General features: G+C 39.0%; 2 protein-coding genes across 2 annotated transcripts; both read left to right on the forward strand.

Moving 5' to 3' along the window:
- The first annotated feature begins 1,339 nt into the window (after positions 1-1,339).
- Positions 1,340-3,727, forward strand: LOC139716001 (uncharacterized). The gene has a single exon (XM_071627558.1). It carries the CDS (start codon positions 1,340-1,342, stop codon positions 3,725-3,727), a length of 2,388 nt encoding a protein of 795 aa, XP_071483659.1.
- Positions 3,728-11,159: 7,432 nt separating this feature from the next.
- LOC139716071 (sugar transporter SWEET1-like) lies at positions 11,160-18,483 on the forward strand. Its single transcript, XM_071627623.1, has 7 exons — positions 11,160-11,205; positions 12,775-12,910; positions 13,952-14,029; positions 15,391-15,514; positions 16,438-16,599; positions 17,584-17,703; positions 18,373-18,483. The coding sequence occupies exons 2-7, from the start codon at positions 12,843-12,845 to the stop codon at positions 18,481-18,483; spliced, it is 663 nt and encodes a 220-aa protein (XP_071483724.1). The 5' UTR covers positions 11,160-11,205; positions 12,775-12,842.
- Positions 18,484-21,185: the final 2,702 nt, after the last annotated feature.

The following is a 21,185-nucleotide window of genomic DNA, read 5'->3' on the forward strand; positions in this document are numbered from 1 at the left end:
TGTATTAACAATCCCTTTCTATTGATATTGCCAAATACCACTTTTGCTGTCAGGTGGATATGCCGGCAAGCAGCATTTATACGGATTACATGAATAATCATTTCATCGCAGATGTTTATCCCAGTGAATTTAAAAACCAACATGCCTGTTGGTACGAATGGCTTTTCTTCTGCTCATGCGCAAAGTGGAACTGCGAACTGGCTTATTAATCATAATAGGACTCGAATCCTGGGTATTCTTAATTTCTTAAACCTTCATCAAATTCCGTTGGTAGATATTCTTCATTTCGATATAACTGAATTATTCACCTGCAGGCCGCTTTGGTATGCGTGCGTACAACAAACTTTCAAAAAAAGATAAAAAATGATATTGTATAAGAAATCATACAAAATTTGGAAGTTTTTAACCAGCTCAAACTGAGCTTTAATGATGCTGCGGAACTACCAGATTCTGACTAATATGTTTTAAATGGTACTTATACACTTGCATTTATAAATCTCATGGACAGGTGGAGAGCCGTGAACATACCATTCTCGTTTCGTTTCATTTCGATTCGTTCATTTCATTTCCAACGCATATGATTACAAGATTTGAATAGACATACTAAATTAATAATACAACAATGCACTGAAAAACAAACAATGAACCATAATACATAATACAATTTAATAATGATTTTAAGACAAGTACCAAAAAAGTGGTTGGAAAAGAGGGGACCTGGCTGCTACAAAGTTACTTGACAGTGCTTGGCGTGTAGAAATGTGACATTGTTACAAATGGATCGTAAATTCCTTGCATTCATTACTTTACTTGGTGTGTAGAAATGTGACATTGTTACAAATTGATCGTAATATTCCTTATATTAATTTCCTTAAGAATACCACTAATGTTGCTCATAGTAGTCTTCCCTTAGGATATGAGAGGTTAGGTGGATTTTCGGCATTAAAATGATGACGTATGACAGTGGCGGATCCAGAGGGGGGCGCAACCAGCGCACGCCCCCCTTTATTTTTCGTTAAAAACTAAAGAAAAAAAAAAGAAAAAATTAAATGAAACCCGGAAGTGGCACCAGAAATATTAGCCACGCCCCCCCCCCCTTTACAGAATTCCTGGATCCGCCCCAGTATGTTGTTGTATACAGTAAAACAAAATGCTAAATACAGGTGAAAATGCAAAGCTATGTATTTTGTTTCACATATTCTTTTGAAGTGCGGAATTTTGCAATCAATAACATGAAAACAACGACACTATCATGCTGGCTCTAACGCTACGCCTTTGCTGTCTTGTTCTTTGTTTCTTTTCTAGATCTCTACGCGGCGGAGAAGTCTAGTGCTCTAGCATGACGTCACAGATAACTGCACGCAGTATCATCCTCATACTCCTCGTCATTCAGCAAAGCTTCTTCGTACTCCATGCCAGAGACATTCAAACATGCGACGCCGAATGTGAATCGTCACCACGGTACGGCAGGCTGTCGTGCAATGGCCGCCACCTGCAATGCGTCCCGGATCCTTGCTGTAAGAGGGACACCAGACACCTCAATCTGGCCGAGAATCAGCTGACTCACCTCAAGATCCACGCCTTCCAGAGCTTCCCCCGACTCAAGATTCTTGATCTCCGTCAGAACGCCATTGCGAACGTTGCGTCGGGAGCCTTCGGCAACCTAGGCGAGCTGCAGGTACTCGATCTCCGCGTCAACAGAGTGCGTCATCTCTTCCCGGGAATGTTCACTGGATTGACTGGTTTGAAGAAGCTTTACCTGGCGAACAATGACATCGAGACAATGGCCAGAGGAACATTCACTGAAATGACAAATTTGTTGAGTTTGAAGCTCAATTACAACAGAATCAACGTCTTGCAGAATAGCGTATTTCTTCCGTTACAGTCCTTGCAACGACTCTACCTCTACGGCAATCGCATCGCTGTAGTTCAAGAAAGAGCTTTCCGTGGTCTTACTAAGGTACGAACCATATCGCTGGCTGACAACCCACTGCAGACGCTGCCAAATGTGTTACCCTATGTACCAGCGATGAGCCATCTTAGGCTGCATAACGCACCAATCATCTGCGATTGTCGGATGGAGTTTTTACGTGCCTGGTTGCGCCGGAACCTGTATGACGCCTACGAAAGTTATGCGATGTGTCAGACTCCGAGTTCCCTGCACGGAACACCAATTTATCGCATCCAAACACCACTTCAGTGTGGTGGAGGAGGAGGCTACGCTCCGCCAGTAAGCCGTGAAGACGGTGATCCGAGAGCTGATGCAAACGGCGAGAACAATAATGCTGCTCCTTCCGATTCAGAATCAGACTATAGTGAATACTCGGAGACGATGTCGGAACATCTTGTCAGCCCTGCCCCAAAGACGGGCTCCCAGGGGAGTGGGTCTAAAAGAGGTACTGCCGACACTGGGCGGCCGCATTACCCTTCCACAACAACATGGGACAACTCCGAATTAGCACCTTTGACACCTCGTGTAACTGTGGGTCCTGATCAAGAAGCAGAAACTCAATATTTTGGGCGTGGCCACAGGACAGGTGCATCATGGGACATCAGTCCTCCCGCCTCTCCTTCGAAAATGACCTATCTAGTAAATGAAGAGACACCAGAAGGTGGCGTCACCGAGCAGCCAAGGCAGTCCGATGTGTCTGCTTCCAACTCCAACTCATGGTTTGTGGATAATCCACGGCGGTTTCCCGAAAATGGAAGCAGTCATGATCCATCTTGGCCCCACAACGGTGAGGATGGATCGGACAACGCCAATCAAGATGACTCCACTCCCGCAGTGACGCCCAGGACTTCCCCAAACCCCAAGGAAAAACCTGCTGCGGAGGAACCACAGGGGCCGCCACAAACATGGGGATTGCTAGGGTCATCGGCAATAATCGACTGTCCAATTCATGTCCACGACGTCAATGTTTCCAGTGTCAAGTGGTTGACACCCCATGGGAAGCTGGTGATGTCGAACTCATCTCGCTATGGCATCTCTGGTAGAGGATCTCTAATCGTTCACAACCTACAGGCCTACGACCACGGCACCTACAGATGCATAGTCCGGAAGTCCTCGAACAGCGTCAAAATGCTTCCGGCCCGGTTGGTCCTGGCGTGCCCGTGTCACGAGAAACCAAAAGAGCCATCCTTTGAGCCGAGCATCAACACCACACGCAGCCCTCATGCCGACGCGGGATCGCATCCTCACAATATGCCTCCTCCCTTCGAACCGGGATGCAGTTCCGTTCCCATGGTTGTTGCAATTGTTACGACTTTCCAAGCCACTGTCGCTCTCTGCGTCATTACCTTCTGTCTCTGCTGCTCCAAAAATATCAACTCTTCCATTAAAGAACGCGCCTGCACCGGCGTTCCCGAACCAATCGCTGTTGTTGACCATTCGGGAAAATTTCACTCGAGATCCCGCAATTTCGCGCGCTCCAGCGACCCAACTTCCTTGACGACTTTCAGCACACGTGGGTCAGAATCCTACGAAGCGTTGACAGACCGATTCGCTCCCAGACAGTCATCATCCGTGCGCTCCTTTGAGTCCTTCTACGATGTGCCATCTCCTTCTGATTACGTCAACTACCGGAAGCCCAAGGACTACATGTACATGATAGGCTACGTGGAGACCAGCAATGGCCGAAGAGCCATAGGGTACAGGTCTTCGGCCGAGTCCCAATGTGCGTCGATTAAAGAGGTAACCAACGAAAACATCTACGTCACAAAGGACTAAAATTGTGGCGAGCATCATGCTGAAAGTATCTGCTGCAGGATTCAGCACAAAATCAGTATACAAAAGTCATACCTGTATAAAGCGGCCACCCCAAGGCAGACGAAAAGAATGGCCATTGTAGACAGGTGGTCGCTACACACAGGGTCGTTAACATGGCTTTTCTCGTTGGGGGAATTGTGTTAAGTGGTCGCATACGGCATGCAGGTGGTCGCTATAGACGGTGGTCGTAATAGACAGGTTAAGTTGTACTTAGGTTGCGTAAATGTATACACTTAGCGTATCTGTCTAGGACTACATGTAGTGTCAGCTCAAAATTGGCCTTTATGCTCCGTCATGTCCATGTCACTGTTAACAGCTTAGCACGACATGATTTCAAATGTCAATATTTAATTTGAATATTTCCACGTGCATTCAGTTTGTTATCACCAATGATCTGCTGCTTTTGGGCTGTGATTTCAGTTGTCAAAAGAAGAGAGGCCATCATTACATGAGCAAAAAATGTTGTCTAGTGTTGTACCAAGCTGATCGAACACAAGTAATCCCCCACGAGTAACTAAAATAATCAAGTCCAAGTGAATTTGTATATACGAAGTTTATCCTTTGTCCTTATATATATATGAATGAATTCTTTTAAAGAGAAATTTATCATTTCCTTCTTCTATGAGTTTCAAAAAATATCTACCTCTTATCACGAAAGACGGCGGTAAAGTGGATCATTTTGGAATAAAAGTACGGCTACTGCCTATTAAAATGTCAGGAAGGACATAATCATGTTGATTAAAAAAAATCTGCGCTCTAAAAAGCCAAAGTATAGAATATAAGAGTGTCAGAAATTATTTGTTTTATAACTCTCATATATATTTACCATCGTCATATCTGAAAAAAAAATTGATATTGTTTCACTATTACCTTTTTATAAGATGGGAACTGTAATATATTACTAGTAGTTGCTTGCCATGGATCACAATGCAAAACAAAGGTAGGATTTTGGTTAGTTTATCTATCTATTCAAGACATCTTGCCTTCAGCTTACAGCTCTTTTAATCAAGTCCGTTGAAATGTGTAGTATTTAGAGATGACTAAAAGATACGAAACACATATTTAGAGTACAAGATATAACACCATTGCGATTGTAAAAAAACCCACCCAAAACTAAATAGAATAGGTGTCACAGACAAATGAATAATCGAATGAAAAGTACAGAGGACAGAAGCGTCTCCGAAAATAAAGTCAAAATGTAAACACGACGAAATTAATGTAATACGATAAAACTGTATTGGTCATATATCATTCATAATTTGACGTAAGAATGTTTTGGATGTTTTCTCAGGTCAAACTTTTCCAGGAAGATCATGCAGTAGTTTCGCGCATGGATTTTTATCATATATACTGTTGTCCATGTCATGGTTAATAAAAAGAATGTTCTGAGTCAATGCAAAAATCTATTTACCCCTCAAAAGACTGTCTTTCCCATTAATCTCTATAGTGTGACCAGCTTTGCAATTAACTTGTCATCATCATCATTAGTATCGTTGTTATTTGGTTGCTGACTATTATTGTAGTAGATCATGTCGGCAACAAGATATGCGAAAGCATTCAATTTGGACATTCATTACACGACTTTCTTGTTGACGTGCGTTACATTCCACTTTTAGAAAAGGAGCAAGAGACTTGTTAAATGGCATATTTAAACGGATTATAGTATCCTCTGAAGGTCTAGCAACAAGCTAATCCCTTGCCCTGTACATACTCAACTCATTTCAATACTTCCATCAATCCATCAATCAACTTTACATTATAAAGTTGCTGGCATGTTGAGCAGGCCTCTTACAATGAATCTTTCCAGTTGTCAGGAACAACATTAGCATAAAGGCGTGCATCATAGTTATTCAAATATTAATGAACAGTCTGTCTTGAGCATAATTGTGCACATTCTTCTTCTTCTTCTTCTTCTTTTTTGCGACAAAGATATTTGCAAGCACTGTCAAGCGAGATACACTTCTCGTGCCCGCTGTTATTTTATATAATTATTATGTTCAAGAATATAATGCCGTACACTAATATCTCTATACAAACATGTGTCTTGATTATTCAGTAAAAGACTAATGTGACAATGGCAAAATCATTACAATGTCTTCAAACGGAGCTTCTAATTTTCAACTGTGTAAGCCAAATAACATTTACAGTTCCGTAGAGAATTCTTGTCTTCTGTATTATTATGATCTGAAGCAAAGAGCAAATTTATATATCGATTACGTGGTGGATATGTTAAATAAATTAAAGTACATGAACTGCTCACTCTTAAAATATGGGCCTATGTTGGCCAAAAAGTATTACCTACCCCGGAAGGGAACATAATGATAACACGATAAAAACAGGAAAGAAGTACTGCCTACTGCTAATCTCTGTATGCTTGAATATAAGTAGGCAAGTCTTTAGACGACCGAGAAAAAACAACAATAATGTGCGGCAAATGAAAACTGTAGAACGCCAGACTTGACTAATGTATATTTTATTCACGCTAAAATCGACATGCCGCAGGGTCTCATCAGTTTCATTTTTGCAGTCTTGTCATAGATGATTCATTCATAAATTGCCGGCGCAGCGTTTTCAAAAGTGTGGGGGCCCACTTCCGGGTTTCATGAGCTAACAAGCGAAAAAAAAAAACAAACAAAAAAACAAAAAAAAAAGACCAAAAAAAAAAAAAAAACGTCGGCTCATCTCTTTTCCCGGTCCACTTCCGGGTTTCTTCAGCTGACAAGCCAAAAAAAAAAAAAAAAAAAAGCACTTCCGGGTTTCTTTAGCTGACAAGCAAAAAAAAAAAAAAAAAAGGTCCTCAGCTCATTCTCTCCCCTTCCATTTCCGGGTGTTTTCACCCGACAAGCAAAAAAAAAAAAAGGTCTTCAGAGAAAAAACATAACCTTACCGCCGTCATACTTCAAGATCTCTATCTATTTCTATTTTAGGGCCACTTACGTACTTCCGGGTTAAAAAAAGTCTGGGGCCCAAAGTGATGACACCTTATAATGTATTCCTTTGTATGGTGCACAAAAAGTGTGGGGGCCCGAGCCCCCACGGCCCCCACGGCCGCGCCGACCATGTAATGAAAGCAAATTCTCCACTTTATTCTAAATTGTAAAAAAAAAACAGTTTCAAAAGTTTTTAAATCCATTAACTGAAATCAACACAATATTTAAAGTTTAATTCAAATCGAACATGAAATAACAAGAAATGTGATCTCAAAATGCTTTTGTCCTAGCGAAACAGTAGAGTAAAAAAAAAAGTCGCTACATCATTAGGCCTACGCATGAGGATGATGCCGTCACCTCAAACCACTCTAGGTTTGAACTCGTACCATATATTATTGTAAGAATATTTTTTCCCGCATAATGGGCAGATAATCAGCACCTTCAACACCTCCCCTCTAGCAATCACAATTACCAAGATATCAAACAGCACATGTGACAAGTTGTTACTGAGGAAACTAACTGTTCTCATTGTTTTCGTACAACAACAGGAACTTCAGTGAAGGTTTGCGAATGATATAGGTCAACAGGAGGCTCAATTTGAATGAATAAAGCACCGTGCGATCTATAGCATGTGCATGTGTAATTTGTGTGATCAATATCGTTGTTCCATAAAAACATATGAAACTTCTTAACTCCTTAGCTCCACAAAAGATTGATTTGCATTGAAATTGAGCAATTCTGTTCGATTTTTTGTACCTTTATCACAGTCAACTTTCCATGAAATAAGAGCTTTAGGTGCTCTGAATGAAAAATGTTGTATACTGTGTTCCAGCAGTTTCTTATTACCGTACATCCGATCCGAACATTAAGTGGACGTCACTGTCATTTCTTTTTTTACGTGGATGGACAAGGTGCAAGCGTGATAGGTTTTACAGTAATAATCAAACTTGTTGTTTTGGTATTGGCCCTATTATAGACATTTGTCAGCTGACTGTTGGTATATGTATCCATGACTCGATTGTTATTTGTCAAGATTATAAACATTTCAAACCGTTTAGTCTTTCTGATGTGTAAATACTTCTAAAAGTGTGCACGAATTCACGTTGTTTTACACAATTTGGCACATGTCCACGTGTATTTGCATCAGTTGAATATAATGGTATAATGAATGTTTTTATATACTTTGTAAAGATCGTAGGCCTATAATATGAAGTACTCTTGTATTGAACATAGATATTGTTTGTAAAATGCAATAAATGCAGATTGGTAGAATCACGCCTCAAGGGTCAAATGTCAAATGTCAAATGCAAAGGTTATAAATTTGCCTATATTGTGATTGCGAATAGTGAGTGCGTGTATATATATATATAATATATATATATATATATATATATATATATATATATATATATATATTGTGTGTGTGTGTGTGTGTGTGCGTAAAGAAGTCAATCCCGAATGTTCGTAAATTCCGAAAATGTATAAAAGGATCGTTAATTCGAAGGTTTGTTAATTAATCAATAAAAAGATAAAAATATCAAAAAATGAAACAGGGTTTATTATTCGGAAGAATAGTCCGAAAAAAAAAGGTTCTTTGATCCGAAAAGTGAAATAAGGTTCATTATTTTGTAGATTCGTTATTCAGAAATTTGGTTATTTTAGTCCGAAACTGAAAGGTTCGTTGGTCTGAAAATGGAGGAAAAAAAAGTTTGTTATTCCGGAGGTTGGTTCATCCGAAAATCAAATGAGGCTCGTTGTTCGGAAGGTTCGTTAATGAGAAAAAATGGATAAGGTCCGTTATTGCGTACCATAATGGTTCGTTCATCAGAAATTAAAAAAAGGTTCGTTTTTCCGAGATTTCGTTAATGAGAGAATCGAAATAAAGTTCGTAGGCCCTAATTACGACGGCTCGTTATAATCGGAAAATGAAAAAAAAAAAAAGGTTCGTAGTTCCCGAAATGGTATAGATTTCTTTAAGTGACAAAATACTTTGTTGTTATTAAAATACACAGTAGGGCCTATTGGATGAAAACTCGCACACTCTTGAGTGCACAGTCACACACAATGTAGGCCTATTATAAACACACACAAACGCACACGACACACAAACTTAGACATGAACTGGCCAACAATTGTACTTTGTAATTATTGCGAAACTCACCCAAAGTTGTCCACCCGCAAAAAAATATATATGTATATATAATGATGATAATGATAAAAAAATCCTGCGTGCTGGAACCCCCCCCCCCCCCCCCCCCCAAGGCAACAATATCCCGCGTAGCTTGCCCGGAAAGACTGGGTACCGTTTCATGAAGCGTTTTGGTCGGATATTTTTCTGACAAACTGTTACAAGCTATTGAAATCTTTGCATCTGATTGGCTGAGAGCAAATTGGTCCGACAACTTTGTCGGACGAAATACTTCATGAAACGCTCCCCAGAGCATCTCAGCCAATCAAAACCAAGGATTTTGCTGATCAGAGACTTACAACTTGTCAGCGTCGACTAAGTTGATGAAACACCCCCGGTGTGGCAGGGCCTAAACTTGGCTGCGGGTGAAGGACTTGCGTGCGCAACTCCGAGTATACAACTACGTGTACGGGCGAGATCACTCTGAATGTAGTCAGCGCGAGTGCTTCTGTCTTACTTAAAGTAAACACATGCACCGACTGGCCCAAATCGTTGTCCGTCCTGAGAAATTTTCGTTGTAAAAGATTTGCGTGCGCACCTCCTGGCGACTACGGGTGAGATACGTGCTAGGTGCTGTCATGTGCGGGTCATCTGCGGGGACCTCCTGGTAGCAAAAATTGTTCTTCGCAAGTCGCACGCAAGGTACTATGTGACAGGGCCTTTACCATCACGGTTCCATGACATTTTCTCCTGCGCGACATTCTTTTTTACTGTTCCCATATCCATGAAATATCGCACACTAAGCCAAACATAGTTCTACCCACAAACATATAAACCTAGCCCTAATCCTAATACTCACATCAAACTAAACTTAAAACCCTATCACAACCCTAACCTATAGGCCTATAGTCCTTGGAGAAAATGAGACCGGAGCAATTAAATATAGTCACATTATGCAGGAACAAAATATATCGTGTCCCGGATCATGATCTCCACTGAGATCAGCCCTTCCCATCCTTAGAATTACCACAGAAACGGGGAGCCTGGTGACACCCCACATGCCCCAGGCTCCCCTACTAAGCCCGGCTTCGCCACTTTATTCAATTTTCCGATTTCAAATTATTTCAAATTTTATTATATATATATATATATATATATATATATATATATATATATATATATTTTTTTTTTTTTTTTTTTGTTTTTTTAACGGTTGAGCAAACCTTTGGCCCCCATATCTAACTTTCGGAACATTCGGGAAAGGGAATAAATTCCTTATTTTTTTTTTCGGATTAACGAACCTTCGAAATAACGACTAAACGACTGACCTTACTAATTTTCGAGTTATCAAACCTTCGGAATAATGAACCTTTACTCATTGGCGGTTAATGAACCTTAATTAGTCTTTTTTTTCATTTTTGGACTATTGTGCAACCTCGGAATCTAACGAACATTTGGAATAACGATCGTTATTTCATTTTCTCGTTCTGATAGGTGAATTGATGATGTTTAGGGGTCTCTCTATAGGGCAGTTACCCCCAGAGCCTACCCCCAGACCTTCCCCTGACCCTAACCCCATTCCTACATCCTGAACCTTAACCTAACCCTAAACCAAACTCTAACCCTAAATCTAATCTTACTCTATATCACTCACTAACCAGTAGGCCTATCTTAGCAGGGGGATAATTTTCGGGGGTAATTGCCCTGATTGGATGTGAAGTATCCTTTTGAATGATCCAAGTATTATACAAGGACTACTCTTTTCCATACTTTTTTTTTTCTGTCAACCTTTCAGTCAACCTTTTAAAGTATTCATTGGTGTTCTTATCGTATTATGGTTATTGAATTGTACATATTATTTTACGATCCCCATTGCGTCTTTTTTTTTCAAATTTATCGAACTTAATGAATTTGTAATGCATAGCGCATGCTCTGTATCTTGTTTCACTCTTTGTTGGATGGAAATGAAAATTGACAAGAGTGAATTGAATTTAATCGGATTTGAATTTTATATAAACGCTATGTGTTTTGATTAGTAACGAACCTAATACTTACAATCAGTATTATTATCATTATTATATTTTTTCTTATTTTTATTTATTTATTTGTTTACTTCGGAGTATAGGGCTGGCCTACCAACGAACTTTCGGAATTAACAAACAACCCCGTCAGTATTAAAGGGGCATAGCTCCTCAGTTGACGTGGCAGTATGCTGCACGCGGTTGTTTGTCGATCTCCTCAAGCAAGACGACGCGCATAACAACAAATCGACGACGTGTCATTCGCATGCACTGATTTTGCTGAGCCCTCTATTCGTATGCACTCAAGCACTCAAGTAGGTAAGGAACGAACTCGGTCCACACCAATAAACATTCTTCTGGGTAAGTGAGTAACGTTATAACGTAGTCATGCAGACACAAAATTATGTCGTTAGAATTGTATACTTTGCTTCTCACGTGTAGTCAACCGGGGGATGTCACATCGTTACCACTATGGTCTGCGTATTGTGAATTCTGACAAACAGCTGTCTAAGTCATCGAGTCGAGCAATTCAATACGCATCAGTCCCACGTGTAGGGAAGTGTGTTTGTTGATTCAACAATCATGAATCTTGCCCTGTACAGTGGTCGGTCATCATAGCGATTCATACTCATGAGTACGAGTCATAGCCTAGGCTATGTTAAAAGACATACATTTGTAAAGTTTAAGTCTTCTCCTTCCTATAAGTCTTACTCTTAGGCTAAGTACCTAACTAAGTTGTACCCAATACTAGTGTAGTAACTAGGCCCTAGATCCTACACTTTTATTTTTCCTTATGAGCACAACCAAGGCTGATAAATTACCACGGACTGAAAGAGTAAGACTCCTATTTTACCTAGACATAAGTAAGATCAGTTTGTAATTGTAGCGAGGTGAAGAAAAATACGGACTGATGCTGTGACCTGTGACGTGTTTCTCATGCAGCCAGTAGATCCTGCTAGACTAGGAAAGACCATGAATATTCTGACAAAAACTTTTTCAAGATTTAGATCTATTTCTATGTATCATACATCAGGTGGAGCCAGGAGAAGAAGCTATTCTCTATTTTTATTTGCTGCTGTAGTAGGGGCCAACCAGATAGGGAGTGCATCGATGTTGATGGCGCAGAGGGAAAAGTTAAGTTAATTGCTTTGCCTTACTCTTGGATGTATTGGATATGCCTCTTTACTTTAGTCTTAATCTTATGAGTAGGGCCCTACAGGATTAACATGGAGAACTGCTGTTTTGAAATTATCTTTGTTTTTAAGATAAGTGACTGCTGATGGCAGTGTGTCCCACTCTGTGATACCTGATGGTACTTGGTATGAATGTAGTATACTTCTGTAGCAGTTTTTCTTTGTGGTGATAAGGATGAAAAGAAAAAGAAAAAGAAACTTTTTTAGAAAATAAAGGCTAGGCACATTCGTTTGATAACTGCTTTCCAGTTGTGCCCTGTTAACAATGTACATATTAATCTGTTATACTGAGTACAACCGATGAAATACTGGTACAAAATATGATACAAACAAGATACAAAACAGTGAAATGAACACAAGAAACCTAAATACATTTGTACATCAAAAGTCATTGAACAGAATTAGGAAAGGGGAGAGTGACTAGTCCCATGTCTATTGAAGCGAAGTGTGACAATGAAAAACTAAAAAAACCTGAAATTGTGTATTTCATTAAAATAAATTTAAAACAATTTGTTTTAAATCAGTGGTGAAGTCAGCTATAAGTATTAAATGTAATGTCTGTTAAAAAGATAACTGAATCACTAAACTACTGAAATCACTAAGCACAGCGTCATCATACCAGAAAAGTGATGTTGCATGGCAAAACTAAAGTGGTCAGGATATTGCCATCAGAGGAGATCAACTTAATGATCACTTTGTTGGTCTGTTTATTTGTTTGTTTTTTGTTTGTTTGCAGGAAGAAACTGGAGTGGCAGGCTGTTCTAGCTTAGGTGTCGTGCTCAAAGCTTCGGATATTGACACGAGATGGAATACAAAGATGCGTTGTCGCTGTGTGCTACGATCTGCACCATCGGCCTCTTTCTCACTGGAATGTAAGCACTGTTTGACCTTGATTTACCGGCCACGTTGGGACCGGCGGGCATCCGGATAAGCGATTTGGCCGGATAAGAGACATATGTATGCTCAAATACATCACTTTTTAGCATATGTCATGCTGGGAGTATGCTATTAACAATCTATTGTTTCTTTGATACCTAGCAGCTGTCCTTATTAATGATAAACACTGCTGATATCAAGGTGTCTCAAATACTGGGGGTATAACTATAAATCTCCATAATCTCTCTTTTTAAAGCAAAGTGTTGATTGTTCTATGTCCATTTCCATGGGTCTATTTCACTCTTTGGTAGGTCTATAAACAAACGATCACCATAGTACTAATCTTTCAGCTACAGTGTTATAGCTTGATTGAGTTACAGTCCCCTGCAATGACTGGAATATGTCCCGCCGTGTATTCACACAATAACGGTTGAACATATGGTTGTTTTGAGTGAGATTTGGCACTGAAAATACATGAAAACATTTTTTTTTTTTTTTTTTTTTTAAGTCAGAAAGTCGACGTCTGGATAACAGAGAGTTCCATATAATTGATGGCTGTATATGTAATCGAGGTCAGCCTGTACAAGACTGACTAAAAAGTAGAGTTTGGCTAACGGGACAGACTATGGTTCTCTGTGTCTCATTTTAGGAGAACAACTATCAGTTCTACTGCATATTTTTTAATGTATTCATCCTTGTAGTCTTACAAGTTATAAGGGTGTTTTGATGTAGTTATGAAAATAATCATTCTTTCTTCCAATGATTATTTGATTTTGCTTGTTTGGAAATGATGTTTGGGTTTACTTGTAGGATAACTTTTGAGCCAAATGATAATTGTGTAAGCCTACAGAATTTTTGTCAAAATAATGATATACAGAAATGCTGGTACCACTGTAATTGAAATTAAGAAAAAAGAAAGAAAGAAAGGATGGTACTGTAACTACTTATCAGTGTCACAATACCTAATTGGAAAATGTAATACAATGTATTAACCTCCTAATATGTGTTAATTGCCACTTTGATCTCTCTACTCTCAGACAAATCTGCATGAAAATCCGTTCTCAGGGCAACACACAAAACATCTCTGTTTTCCCGTTTGTGGCTGCAGTTGTGAAGTAAGTTGAACAACACTGTTGATTCAAATTCATGAAATTCTTCCGTCGAGATGTTTTCATTGCAACTTATTGACAAATTGCCCTACATTGACATAAATAAGCACTGAATTGTTCAGTGTTTTAGTAGTGGCCATGATAATAGAAATCATAGGTGTTCGAGCAGGATTCGAACCTACAACCTGATCGCTGGACAGGAGTCATCTCCACTAGACCACCGAGCTTCTGCCCGACAGCAAGTGTCGGTGCTAATCCTTATAGCATGCAGGGGGTACTGATCAATTCAGTGCTTACTTACGTTGATGTAGGGCAATTTGTCAATCAGTTAATCAGTTGAAACACTTGATATTCTACCTACTTGCATCTGAGCAGTTATGATATTGTTTTTTTTTTTTAATGATTAATCCTATTGTAGCATTTCTGAGAGGAGATCTTTCAGAAGGCTCAGCACTCTAATTTATATTGCAGGCTTGGAGCTTCTTTGAAGGATACTGACTATTAAAAATAACATCCATGACTGTAGCATCAACTGCACTCATTTACAAAAGAGTTTCTGTAACATATTAACTAATTGTGACACCGAAAATAAATGAAGTGAATGTTCTAATATAAGTACTGAGGTTTGATACCTAAATTTGGTTTTGCTCGACCGTGAAGTTTGGTATTGGTTTGAAACCCCCAAAACCTTCCATGTTTTGAAGCATGTTAATATGTTGTTTTAATTCTATCTAATTTGGTTACCCAACTAATCTGTTGCACATGTGAATGCACCTAAACATCACAGATAACTTCCTGAAAATTGTGTCTATATGGATGCTACAGTCTAGCATTTCACTTTTCCCCCTGTTTATTATTCAGTAGGACAAATTGTATGTCATTTGAAAGTTTGGAGTACAGAGGATGAAAGAAAGTCAGGAAATTACTATTTTGGGAGCATCAATATCAGACATTTATGGAGAGGGAATCCTGCATGTTTGAGACAATTGTGACCTCTCAATGCCAATAGAGGGTGCTAAGCTGTTTGTGTTAGTAAGATTAGTTGTGTTCCTTTACAGCCTTTCTTTTCTATTCAGCTGTGATATCACAAGACCACAAATCCTCGCCGTAGTGTTTCATACATTTTTTAAGGGATGCTGTAGTTTTGGTTGAGATGTGGATGCAGATTTTAATTTTTTGTGAGATAATTAGGAACCACTTATATGAAATATTTTATTTCCATTTAATAAACTTGTAATTTCTCCCAGAATTGTATGCTCTTAAATATAGATTGTTTGGAATTATTTTGCAAAATTTTAAAATCTGAATCCCCATCTCAACCAAAAGATACCATCCCTTTAATTCATTTTCTTTCATTATTCACACAGTACAATTTTGTGGACCAAGTATGGTGTACTAACAGAAGATATGACAGTTATACTCACCAATGGTGTTGGCATAGTTCTACAGATTCTGTACATCATCATCTATTACTTGAATACAAATGACAAGGTGAGACCATAGCATCCATTTGCCCTTTATGTGCTCAGGCATTAAGCGTTAATAACCGCCCAAATTTTTTAATTGCCGTTCAGTAATCCATTCAGATTTCATCAAGTTGTGAAGTCAATGGCATACCCTTCAGATGGGGCAATGTGCCTTAAATAGTCCTAGCAGGAAGGTTGGTGTGTTTTAAAGAAAGAAGAGAGAGAGAAAAAATGGACCCTATGCAACAAATAATTTGCCCCAGACAATGCTGACAAAGATTAAACATTTTAATAAATCTTAAAAGCATCAAACAAAAATATTAGATATACAACCATATAATGTCTCCACGATTGAGCTCATAAAGTCTCCACGAGGGAGCTCGTACAAAAATCAAATAACTCCACAAAGGAGCTTTGTGGGGGGCATAGTAACAAATTAGGAACTGGATATAAACCTGCATTCATTGGCAATTTGTTTTCCAGACATTTGTGACCTCAGCAAGAAAGTATTCCAGTGTGTGTGCCAGTTGGTGATCAATGCACAGCAAGGGTTACATTTTATCTTATTGCCTAACACATTTCTGTTTTTCAGAATGTGGCCATCACTGTCTCTTGAACCCAGATATATATTTTGGGGAGCATTTTTACCCAAAATTTCTCAACTTCCATTTGTTCTAAGCTTATATAGAAAGAGCTTCCGCTTTTCTTTTTTGTTATGTTACTGTCATTAATTAAGTGAAGTTTATGAATGATGAAAGTTACCTGATTTAGGGTACTCTTAATATGAATCGTTCTAAAAGAAAGGAGAAAACAAATCTGTCATTGATTAAGAATGCAAGCCACGATAAATTTCACTGATATTTAGTAGCAGGGCTTATCCAATCATGTGACATTCTATTACCTCAATGTTGATAGTTTGCCAATCTCTGATATTTATGCAAAATGCAGAAAGATGTCCATTCCAAGCTCCTATATGCAGCCCTCATTGTCTACCCCACCCTTGGTGCTATCAAGTTTGTTACCATGACGACCGAGACTGCAATACACTACATCGGTCTCATAGCTGCCTGCGGATCGGTCGTAATGTACGGCTCACCGCTCAGCGTTGTGGTAAGTTCTGTGATCTTATTGCTTGCATCATATCCAAGGCATATAAAGATATGTGAGGCTGACTTATAGTGGCGGCAGAACAATATAGACAGACCAGGAAAACCGACTCCAGTAACCTCGTTACTGTTGGCTCAACTCCCCTTTCATGCTGCCATGTGAAAGACTGTGTTCTGATTGGCTCTCTCAGTCTTCTTTATACCCACAAATTTGGTTGAGTTCACACTCGGCAAAGGATAGCACATGGAATGTACTGAAAACACTAAAAATGTAGACAAAAATATCCCCAGATGTTGAGAGCATGTCGTCAGAATGAATCTGTCATCAGAATGAATGGCTGGTTATCATCATTTTAGAAGGAAGTATGACCAGCATTACTGGCCTTTTTGCCTTGCTTTGGCCACTAAGCCGTCCCACAACCATGCTCACAACATCTGGGGATATTTTTGTGTACATTTTTAGTATTTTCAGTACATTCTGTGTGCTGCCCTTTGCCGAATGTGAGCTTAACCAAAATTTGTGACATAATAGTCGTCAAGGAGCATAGAGAAAATAAGATTTAACTGTCTTTGAAAAAAAAAAAACACACAACTTTTTCTAGGATATCAGAAAGAGTACAGCTCATCCAAAAGGCATTGAAAAATGATATGATCTAACATATCACCATTAGTTTTCAGGAAATGTGCACTTTTCATAGATTAATATGGTAAAACCTTCATAGTTATGCTTTATGTGTATCAGTTTATGAGTGTGACATTCCAATAGTTGTGCAGCTCTTCTGTAGATGTTATAAATTTCCTGTCTGTAGAGGGCAGTGCACAGGATTGACCAGAAATTTATCTTGGTAACTTTTGAATGAACCATCCCATTTTCCTCAATCAATCACTGGGTGTCTCATTAATCTTTCTGCTTTTACTAAATCCACATACACTTGGGGAAACTTCTGTTTTAATGCCTGTCCTCCAATCTGCTTCTTTTTTTTTTCAGTCGCAGGTTGTTCGGACGAAGAGCACGGAGAGCCTTCCGTTCTCCCTCTCGTTTGCGGGGTTCGTTGTTTCCATCCAGTGGTTTCTCTATGGCCGTGTAGTGCAGGACTCCTTTATCCAGGTGAGCCTTATGACAGAAAATGTGGTTGACAAGGGTGACAATAAGGGCAGTTCGATTTGTTTTATTTGTCCACAAAGACAATTTAGTCATATAACATCCAGAAACCTCTAGATCTCTAGAATGTTTGTATGACTTGTGAATTGGCAACATATTTTAGAAGGTTGATGTTCCTGTTTCTTTCACAAATTGACAAGATTTGGCTAATTTCCTTCTGATTTTTCTGGCGTTTTCAGAAAGATTGCCAGATCCATATAATCTGTCTACAATATAAGACTTGCCGTGATATTCAGATTTAGTGAGTACAGGATGACAATTTCTGTATCAAATTTGTCATGTGACTTTATGAATCTAAATGCATGCACTCATTTGTGGTGCATTGATACTGTATGTTACCTGTACAGAGTCTGAGTTCATTAAAGGAAGAAAAATGCGCACACTGCCGATTTCCCGGACAGTATAACCTTTACAGCTTTGTAATAATTATTTCATTCTTTTGAAAAAATATTTTCATGGTAATGAAGTAGGACAAATTAAATATCAATTTCAAGCTTGGCATCTAACAAATTCAAATCTGTCGAAAACCAAGGTATTATTTCTCCAACATTGTATGGCATTCGTGATGATGCATCATGTTATGCACTTTCTTTTTATCATCCGATTGTATCTCAGTTGCCAAACTTCTTGGGTATGCTGCTAGGGGCCCTTCAGCTGGCGCTCTTTGTGTGGTATCCCAGTTCCTCGCGGAAGTACGACCTCTCCGGGCCATCGAGCATCATATGAAAATGTCGTACCGTTGGGTTGAAGCACCGTGAATATTTGGAAGTGACGAGGCCCAGTCCTCAGCGATGTGAACGCTTCTGAGAGAGCGTGGATAGGGATTACACAGGGAAAAGAGTACACTTTTCTCATGTAATGCATTGTATGCCACCTGTGTGCTCTTGTTGCAAGGAAGAAATGATATAAAAGATAGACATTTTAATGGGTGATTGTGCTATTGCGCTAGGAGGCAGGCGGAGTGAGGGATAAAGGCAGAGGACCACCGGGTGGATATTTGCTCCGTGGTGGAGGGAGAGTGGTGTTTGTCTGGTGGAAATGTGATGAACCAATTATGGAAGGAGATTGCCCAATTGGACAAAGATGTGGTGATTTTTACGGTTGCCCTGTGGGCGGCATGAATATTTTTATTAAAGTACACATGTAATTAAAACTTTGTAGATGTAGCAGGCGACAGAAGATGAGCATGTATTTTTATAGAGTACTGTTGATACAGAACCTACAATTACGAGACAATCACACACACGCACACACACTCACACACACACACAAGCTCATACAACTGAAGTGTTGGTGGGATATGAATTGAAATATTGTAAGAACTGAAAAATGAAATTATCCAAATGATAATGAAATACCATCAGGATATGGAAAGGATAAATATTTTATGAGTATTTTCAAAGTATTAAAACAAGATATGTTTTGACAGACAAGAAGGATATATTTTTAGTCTTCATAAACTACAAATTCTAGAGGCTTCTCTAGACACTATAACAAATGTTGGTGGTCAGATGGCGAAATATCCATCAAAGTCAAATTTTTCTTAATGTGTTCCTTTAACTTGTCGACATTCATTGATGAACCCACCATAGGACAACGTTGAAACCCCGATGCGAGATGGAGAAAATCAGGAGATATGCGATTTGAAGTTATGAAGTAAAATCAAATGCCGATGGAGGAGTTTCTTATCTTGAACTGTCTATGTGTCACATTTACACTTCTGATGGTATGGTATGTCCCCCCCAAAAAATTGCAACCGGATTTTCGCATTGATCACTTCCAATATGATTAAACTGTCTACATGCTACTTCAGGGTCTCATAGCTATGTTGTGCAGAAAACCCCGTTAAATTTGACCACGTGACAGAGAATGTGGATTTTTGTAAAGCATGTAATGGGTCTGATTCTTCCAAGTTTATCACTTGGATGCTCTTGGAACCGCATAATGTGTGAACACAATGGACAGAACTTGGAGGGAAGGGATTCCAGACATGCTTTACAAAACTCGTTATTTCTCTTTGACCACTTAAGCAAATCAGATGGGGTTTTCTGTAAGTTGTGGGCAATAAGTTATAGTTTCGTACCCTGAAATTGTATTTGGATTGATTCACTATCTTTAAAGATATTAGAGCGGAGGGTCCCGTTTTATTTATTATTATTTTTTTTTTGGACATACGGTATAGGGTCTCTGGTAAATCCACCACATTCCTGTTTGTTGGGGGCAACCAAAACATGAAAGGGCACAGGCATGATGCAGTACCGTATGTCCCCCAAAAAATTACAACGGGACCCTTTGCAACGATAACTTTAAAATAGTGAATCATTCCAAATACGATTTCAAGGCATGAAACCATAACTTATTACCCATGTCTTGCAGAAAACCCCATCCGACTTGCTTCAGTGGTCAAAGAGAGATGAGGATTTTGGTAGAGCATGTCAGGAATCCCTTTTCTCTAAGTTCTGTCCATTGTGTTCACACATTAATATGCAGTTCCAAGAGCATCCAAGTGTTTATTAAACTTGGAAGAATCACATCCATGACATGCTTCACAACGATCCACAATTCTCTGTGACCACTTAACCAAATTGAATGGGGTTTTCTGCAAAATATAGATAAGATTTTATCTTTGTAGACCCTGAAGTAGCATTCAGACATTTTAATCATATAGGAAGTTATCAATGCAAATATCCAATTGTAATTTTTTTTTGGACATACTGTATTGGTCCTTGCCTGATGGCCTGGTGGAGAATTTGGGGAAAATGGTTTCCTTTGGTAACGTACTGTATTTTTTAGTGCATTCATTTCACTGTCTCTCTTTTTGATTCTTTGCCTAACCCCATTGGTGCAGTCGATTACCATAAGAAAAACAAAAATGATAGAAAATAAAGCCAGTAAGACTCATGCACATACTCCATAGGACAACCTTCCTACAGTGCCCATGCTGCGAGGTACTCTATTGCACTTGGAAAATGTTGAGTTATTTTGCTGTTTCCTTCATCTGTGCACTGCAGTCCTGTGGCATAAGTAATCCAAAACAACAGAAAAATGGTCCCCTACCAAAAAAAGAAAAAAAAAGACAAAACAAATGATAAAAATGTATATAGATTTTGTATTCTTGAAATTTGCAGGACTGGTCTTTTCTAGATGTAGGCCCTACTGACTTGTTTCACCATGTTTATCAGGGGTCAATCAGACAGGAAAATGAAGCAAAGGGGATTATCAGCTTATTTCTCGATGTTGAAATGTCACTCGGCTTTTTATTATTTTTTGGTTCATTCACAACACCTTCTATTAAACTTCACATGCAACTCCGCACCATCTGATAAAGTTAATTAGCCTGAACAGTGTAGCCTACAAGAGACAGAATGGGTCAAATATAGATGACCTTTAATACAGGGATTTGATTTTTCTGGTAAAGGACTGTACAC

The sequence above is a fragment of the Diadema antillarum genome, unplaced genomic scaffold, assembly GCF_040938485.1.
Source record: "Diadema antillarum isolate AM-2024a unplaced genomic scaffold, OU_Dant_1.0 scf00000060, whole genome shotgun sequence".
Taxonomy (NCBI): domain Eukaryota; kingdom Metazoa; phylum Echinodermata; class Echinoidea; order Diadematoida; family Diadematidae; genus Diadema; species Diadema antillarum.